This window comes from Garra rufa, chromosome 20 (genome assembly GCF_049309525.1).
Source record: "Garra rufa chromosome 20, GarRuf1.0, whole genome shotgun sequence".
NCBI classification, from domain to species: domain Eukaryota; kingdom Metazoa; phylum Chordata; class Actinopteri; order Cypriniformes; family Cyprinidae; genus Garra; species Garra rufa.
Window position 1 is genome coordinate 18,166,817 of NC_133380.1, and position 7,667 is coordinate 18,174,483.

At 35.0% G+C, this 7,667-nt stretch overlaps 1 protein-coding gene across 1 annotated transcript; it reads right to left on the bottom strand.

Moving 5' to 3' along the window:
* Window positions 1–2,417: 2,417 nt before the first annotated feature.
* Window positions 2,418–5,726, bottom strand: LOC141293460 (acidic mammalian chitinase-like). The gene is made up of 11 exons (XM_073825498.1): window positions 5,702–5,726; window positions 5,589–5,615; window positions 5,253–5,457; window positions 5,007–5,063; window positions 4,753–4,918; window positions 4,517–4,641; window positions 4,273–4,396; window positions 4,006–4,188; window positions 3,788–3,904; window positions 3,566–3,698; window positions 2,418–2,677 (listed from the first exon to the last, which is right to left on the bottom strand). The coding sequence occupies exons 1-11, from the start codon at window positions 5,724–5,726 to the stop codon at window positions 2,418–2,420; spliced, it is 1,422 nt and encodes a 473-aa protein (XP_073681599.1).
* Between the last annotated feature and the right edge of the window lie 1,941 nt (window positions 5,727–7,667).

The following is a 7,667-nucleotide window of genomic DNA, read 5'->3' on the forward strand; positions in this document are numbered from 1 at the left end:
AGGTAAAAATAAAACAAAAGATCAAAGACAAGACAAATAAAATCAAAACAATAACAAAAGAAATAAAAAGCTAGAATTTAAACAAAAGACAGGGGGTACTAGGTTAAGCAAAATAAAAGATTATCAAAAGACTAGAAGAATCAAAAGGATAAAAGAAATGAACAAAACAAGAATTAACTTTCAAAAAAAAGAGAGGGAAAAGAAAGAAAAACCTAAGACTAAGGAGAAAAAAACACAGACGGCAATCAATACCAGGACTGAAAAATTTTCAAATTTTAAACTCACAAAAACTCGCAAAAAGACTAGTACCACAATCAAACGAACCAGCAAAGACAAGAGGGAATAGGGCACAATATAAAGATAGGGAAGAACATAAGGAGCAGGTGAGGACACTTAGACAAATGAGGACGACAGGTGACAACACTCAGACAAACGAGGGCTAAACAAGGGGGCGTGGAAACGGGAAACAAAGGGGCAGGACAAGAGGAGCACATGGCAGACAATAACACAGACAAAGCCAAGTGCTCAAACACAAAACAAACATGGAAAAATTGAACAATGACAAGACTGACAGAGCTGTCAGGGCAGGGCCCTGACATTATTGCTGTTCGCCTTAAAGGATATTGTGTCTCAAGACACAAGACACTTCATGTAACCACCTGCCTCTTTCTGTTCCTTAAAGACTAAGGGTGATCGAACCTTTGAAATAGTGACTTCTAAATGGTGGAATGCACTTTTAGTTGCTGTGAGATCCTTTCCCACTTTGGACACTGAATCTAGACTGAAGACTCATTTTTTTTGCCTATGGTGTTGTCTGAGAATTTAGGGGTTTCTTAGTTGTTTATGGTTTATCTGCAATATTAATCTTTATCTTATGAGTTAGTTGCCTTTTTATAGCTTAATACTGTTTACAATTTTACAGCACTTTGGTACAATTCTTGTTTTTAAATGTGCTTAAGCACTGGTTTGGTATTTCTGCTTATGTCATGGGTGCGTGATTACATAATGTGTGAGGTCGAGTTAGAGCAAGATGACCATTTGTGGTTAAAACATATATTTTAGAGAATAAACAGTTGTTTTGCTTGGATTTTTTTTCTTCTGGAAGTGAACAAATTCTTTAATGCTGTTAAACACTTGTGGTGTGTTTTTTTTTTTTTAATGATTGAAGTATTACTGTTTGTCATGGACCCTTACCACATTTCCAGGGTTCTCAGAAGCTATTGGAGCAAATAGCCAAATTAAAAACATCATGATAATGTTTCATGACAGCTGTCTACTATCGATGCAGTACAGCTTTGAATCAATAATTGAGCGATATCTCTTGTGTTTCTTTTTTTTTAGTTTGTGATTTCACTTGATTAACTTGACTTGAACTTCTGCGGTAGCTTCACGTAATCTAATCATGCACTGTTATTTTTACCAGACTGTTACTTAAAATACCTGCCAGTATGTTATAAATACAGCTATTTAGCAGATAATATGCAGACCCTGGGCCATAAAACCAGTCATAAGGGTAAATTTTTTGATTTTGAGATTTATACAAAATCTGAAATTTAAATAAATAAGCTTTCTATTGTTTTATGTTTTTAGGATAGGACAATATTTGACCGAGATACAACTGTTTGAAAATCTGGAATCTGAGGATGCAAAAAAATCAAAATACTGAGAAAATCACCTTTATAGTTGTCCAAATTAAGTTCTTAACAATGCATATTAATAAAAAAAAAAATGATATATTTACTATAGGAAATTTACAAAATATCTTCCTGGAACATGATCTTTACTTAATATCTTAATGATTTTTGTCATAAAAGAAAAATCAATAATTTTGACCCAAACAACGTTGGCTATTGCTACAAATACCTGTGCTACTTACGACTGGTTTTGTGGTCCAGAGTCACATATAAAGATAATTAGCATATAAGCAGTCATAAATTAACCAAGATTTGTCATTTTAATTCTCTTATATGAAGATCTGCAGTATCGTGCCACAAGCTATTTGCTTATGTTTGTCATTTACATAATGACAGTGATGATAAAACATCTATCACAGAACACTAACTGAACAATCAAATGGTATGTTATTTTGATGATCTCATTTTGTTTCAAATGCAAGATGATGTAATAAAATACAACCAGAATCATTTTAATGATAGTTGCATGTTGTTTATTAATATGAGCTTTTTTAGCAGTTGTGCTAACAGCAATTACATAATAAATAGATTTACAGGGTAGTTAGTAAAAAAACAGACATTATACACTTTTAAAATACATTTGAATGGAAAGACAAAGCACATTAAGAAATCATGATCAGTCCACACTAATTTCCTTTACATTAAATAGTTGTAGTCATAGATGTTTAGTTTTGATTCTTGAGCTTAAGCAAATTTACAGTGTCATCTTCTGCTGTTTTCACATCAGTGGCTGCGTTTGGGCCAGTTACAGCACTTACAGCTGTCATCAAACACAGTACCTGGAGCACAGGTGTCTACGAAAGTACGGCCTCCTGCACAGTTGTAGAATTTTTGAGGATCATCAGGGTTAGCATAGAGTCCATCGGCTTTTCCATTACAGAATCCTGATCCTGGAGCATGAGTGGTGGTGGTGGTAGTTGTGGTGGTTGTTGTGGTTGTTTGTCCAGGTTTGAGGGTGGTGGTTGGAGGTAAAGGAGGCAATTCTGAGAAAAAAGAAGTAAAGGCATGTTAGCATTAGTTAGGTAGATTTTTGGCTTTTCTTTTGAATATAATATTGCATTTTGCAAATAGCAATTGATTCTTTGTAATACATAATAGTTATGCTATTTATACTACTTGGAGGTAGATATATGCACCTCAGTATTGTAGTACATTATTAAAACAGTATGCAATAATAATGAATTTAGTGTAAATCATCATTTTTTTACAATTATTAAATGGGACAATAAAGCTCTCCCTGCACCTACGCCTAATCCTATCTGTTAAACAGAGGCACTTTATTTTCCAACTTTTTTATTTCCTGTATGCCTTTCTGATATGATATGAGATGTGGAAAGGAAGAAGAATGAGTTTGGTGAAAGGCAGATTTGAACTTGGATCAGTCGTGTCAAAAAGTAAGTGTTGTGTGCTTTACTATCTACACTAGTGGAGCTGTTATTTAATAGCTGTCTTTCATAATGTTGTATAGCCCTACACGTTGGTGGGTGCAGTTAGTAGGCCTATTTCTACTTACAAAATAATATTTAATGTTTCAGCATGAGTGCGTTTGACCACCAAAGCGCGGTTTGTTTGACTAGTGAGTGCTCCGAACCGTGTCACGGCCTAGTGTGAGTACACCCTTAGTTGGTGTTATTGCCATTGTATGATCTAAGTTTGACTGGTTCTAAAGAGCATAAAAAGTGCTTAAAATTTTCTGAAAAAAATCTGACCGGTCTATAAAGACTTCTTGACATATTAATTGAAGAGTATGTTGACAATTTTTTACCAACGTAAGCCATAATAGGACTACTTGTCGGTCATTTTGAATTTTACCACAAACTACCTAAAAAGCTTGAGGTGAACAGCACCATCTAGTGATTATAGTGACTAACCGATATCCAGAAGATTTCGCAGATGGCCCATGAGAGGATAGTTCCCCTGATTACAAAACTGTCCAGCAAAGTCATCCAGATCAAGAGCCCAGACGAAGGCTCCACCAAAGTTCTGATCTTTCAGATAACGGACCTGAAAATGAAAGAAAAGAAGTGAGTTGCAGGTCAGTTTCTGACAAATGTTGACAGTGTAACCCAACTACAGTAAAGTCTCAAAAGTACCTTAGTTTCGTAGCTCTCTTTGGTGTCAAATCCAACCCACTCGTTGTTCTTTGTGGCATAAGGCACCTGCTGATCCTCAATCCACTGGAGGGTTGTTCCCGCTAGGAATCCACAGATCTATACAGATATTGGCTATTAGATATTGAGACTATTCAAAAGACACTTTTAAAGAATAAATTCTATTATTTTGGACAAAATGACTTTTCCAAAGCTCTCACCTCATAGTAAGACCAGAATCCAGCCTCGCGAGTGTAGGTTCCAGCTGCAGCAGGTCCACTAGCTGGGGCTCCAACACCAGTATCTGCAGATGACAGACGGAAAGTGCGACCGTATGTGGCAAAACCCATTCTGAGTTTCTCCACAGGGGTACCGTTGTCCCTCCAATAGCGCATAGCAGAATCCTGAATGAGGAGGAGAGTTATCATTTTAAAATGGATTAATTTGTGAGGTTTGAAAATCTCATGTTACAGTAAATCAATTCTTACCACATTGAAGTGGATCAATTCTCCCTCATCCTTTGAGCCTGTGTACAGGGGACTGTTGTGTCCTGTGAAGCTCTCCCAAGTTCCATGGAAGTCATAAGTCATCACATTGATGAAGTCCAAAGACCTTGGAAAAAGGATTTCATAAATTAAAAGGATTCTAAACCTCAGTCTCATGCTACTGAACATTTTTTACCTTAATGTTCTGCTAATTTGTAATGATATGATTCAGTTTTGTCACACTTACTTGGCAATCTCAGCAATCTCATATCCTCCATCAATTGTCCCTTTGCCAGCTGCTACAGCAGCACTCAGCAGCAGTCTGGGTCTGCCAGTAGCTTTGCCCTCAGCCTCATAGGCCTCAATAAGTTCCTGCAAGGAAAAACATAGATGAATATACATGAAAATAAGTAAAATGATTCAACATTGAACTGATTTGAGTTTAATAACCACATTACTGTGTAAAGACACTGTATTACCCACCTTGCAAAGCAGTGTGAATCTTTGTTTGTCTTCAGGTGGACTTCCTCTTGCTCCAGGGTATTCCCAGTCCAAGTCCATACCATCAAATCCATAAGTTCTCAGGAAATTGATGGAGGACTGGATAAACTTCTGACGGTTTGCAGCAGTGGACACCATGATGGAGAACCTGAGACAGATTTGATAAACAATCTTAAATGTTTTTGCATTTCATTTTAAAATAAAACTTAACCTGAAACATTTTTCTGAACACTTACTGTGAAGAACCAAAGTTCCATCCACCAATAGCCAGCAGAGTTTTGAGATGGGGATTTCTGTGAGGATAATTGATCAATTTTAGGATTTTAAGATATATAGAAATTTTAGTCTGGAATGTACAATTGCATTTTGGTATTCATTGAGCAAATTACTTCACAGTCTCACAAAAAAAAAAAAAAAATCATAAACATTTTGAGAAATTGAGCAACTGAAATGCCAAACATTATATTGTAACTAATACATACTTGTTCTTGAGTTCATTGAAGGCCTTGTAGAGAACCTCATCGTTCCACTCGTAGGTGACCAGCTCGTTGGCATAGTTGATCATTGCAAAAGCATAGAGAAGGTGTGTGCAAAGGAAAGGGTCGACATTTGCAGGCGTATACTTTCCAATTCCAGGTCTGTACTGAGACCAGTTGGTGAAGTAGCAGCCCATGTCCATGGAGACGGCTGGATATGGATACACAAAGAAACTCTTAGACAAGACAGTTTGAGTTGACAGTCATCTTTCTGATTTGAACATATTACTTATTAGTAGTTCATTTAAATTTATTTGATGCAACAGATACTCAATGACTCACCAACATGGCAGAGCACCAAGCCCAGTCCTAAAATATGCAATGATATCATGTAAATAACAAAATAAAATAATGAATAAAACAATAGCATTTCAAGTATTATTTCAGCATATTACCTGCAATAAGTGTAAGCTTTCCCATTTTGTTTTTATCCAATTGCTCTGTAAGTAACAAAGAAGAGTTTTGTTAATTAGATTTAAACTAAAAGCAGAAATAAAAATTTTAAGCTGAAGAACGATCGCCAGACATACCTAGGATACTTTTCTCAAGCAAGAAAAATGTGAAGAAAAACTTCAAGATCCCTCTCTTTTTATACTAAATTGGGTGTTGTCTAAGCCATATGAAATGTTTTATTGTAACGGATGATGTAAGATTATGTTTATGTATCTCTCATAAACTATGGACTAAATTGACAATGACCTAAAATACCTTTGGCCTTTTCAGCACAATTTACATGAAGCTAAAATCATAGATAAGATGAAAAAAATTAGCCTGCTGCAATAAAATATGTGCAATGTGCCAATGATTGTTACACTGATATAAAATTTGCAAGGGATCTGTTGACTTCTACATATTAAACAATAATAAGCTGATGTCAGATATGCATTTAGTTTTGTAAAAAATAATTATTTAAGAATTATGTAAGGTTTATCAGTGGAAATGACAATGTGCAATACATGAAAAGAAACAGATTACTCTGTAACTGCTCCTCTAAACTTTAAGTAAAAGTGTACAGAGATCTGCATTTATATGTTAGTTTTTATATGAAGGTATTGCTAAAGATAATTATTTCTATTAATAGTGATTTTTATCCTAACTAATCAAAATGTTACTTAAGATGTGATTTCCAATATAAATAGTTAGCATCTGCAATAAAGGTTTTCATGCACACCAAAATTGTATAGGGTCCAATTTATTCAAGAGGTTATTTAAGTGATTATCTTTAAGATAATCAGCTTATATAAGATGGTTATGCTATCAGATCTACATAATAAAGAGCTTTAAGCTTATCGTTTCAGAATCTGCATAATCCCCCCAATGTTTTGCAAACTAAAATCAAACGGAAAGTTAAATTGCACTGACCAATGAACTTTTGCAGGAATGTATTAAACTATGTACAATTCTGTCATCAAATCTTATCGAAACATAAAAAGTGAATAAAAATATAGTAAAAGATTCATAAGAACATCAGTGTTGTATTGCTCATATCTTATCACTTGTACATTGTGACCTTATGACATAAGTGTGAAAAAGAAGAACATTACACAAGAGAAAATAAGCAGCAAAACAACGAATTGTGACTACATGAAAGAACTCTTTAAAATGTATTCTTCAAAAAGTTTCACATTTCTGTTTTTACGTTTCACATACCTATGGGGTCAGTAGAATTTCTTTTAAGGAAATAAATACTTTTATTCAGCAAGGACACATTCAATTGATCAGAAGTGACACTAAAGACATTTAAAGTGTTATCAAAAATTCAAATAAATGATCTTTTGAACTTTCTTTTCATAAAAGAACCGACTGAAGACTGGAGTAATGGTTGCCGAAAATTCAGCTTTACCATCACAGGGATAAATTGTATTTTAAAATATATTAAAATAATAATAAAAACAGGTTGGTGCCAATATCCCCAGGTGCAGTGTGTCGACATGTTGCGCTGTTATGCTTTGTGCGTCCCGAGTTTGAATCCTAGCTCGCAAACCTTTTCCGATCCCATCCCCCACTCTCTCCCACTTTGCTTCCAGGGTTAGCTACTCTCCTATCAAAATAAAGGCATAAAAAAGCAAAAAGAAATTAAAAAACAGTTATTTTAAAATTATTAAATAATATTACTCAATATAACTGCTTTACTGTATTTTGAGTAAAAAAATGTGTGAGCATAAGAGATTTTCAAAATGGTGTTGTCACGGTGCAGACAGGAAAGGGGCAAACAACGATGGAGTAAATACGAAAGTCTTTAATAAATCCACATAAGGGTATACAAACAGGAATTGCTGGAGAACACAGAGACACAGGAGGTAACAACAAGACAGTCCAAGGGCATGACATAACATCCCCCTCCCGGTAGGTGCGTCATTA

Excerpts from the sequence above, each read along its gene's own strand:
- LOC141293460 (XM_073825498.1), bottom strand. The coding sequence starts at position 5,726 with ATGGGAAAGCTTACACTTATTGCAG. Across the intron at positions 4,642-4,752 it reads GATTCACACTGCTTTGCAAG|GAACTTATTGAGGCCTATGA; the intron begins GTGGGTAATACA and ends TTTTCCTTGCAG. Across the intron at positions 2,678-3,565 it reads GCGAAATCTTCTGGATATCG|AATTGCCTCCTTTACCTCCA; the intron begins GTTAGTCACTAT and ends CTTTTTTCTCAG.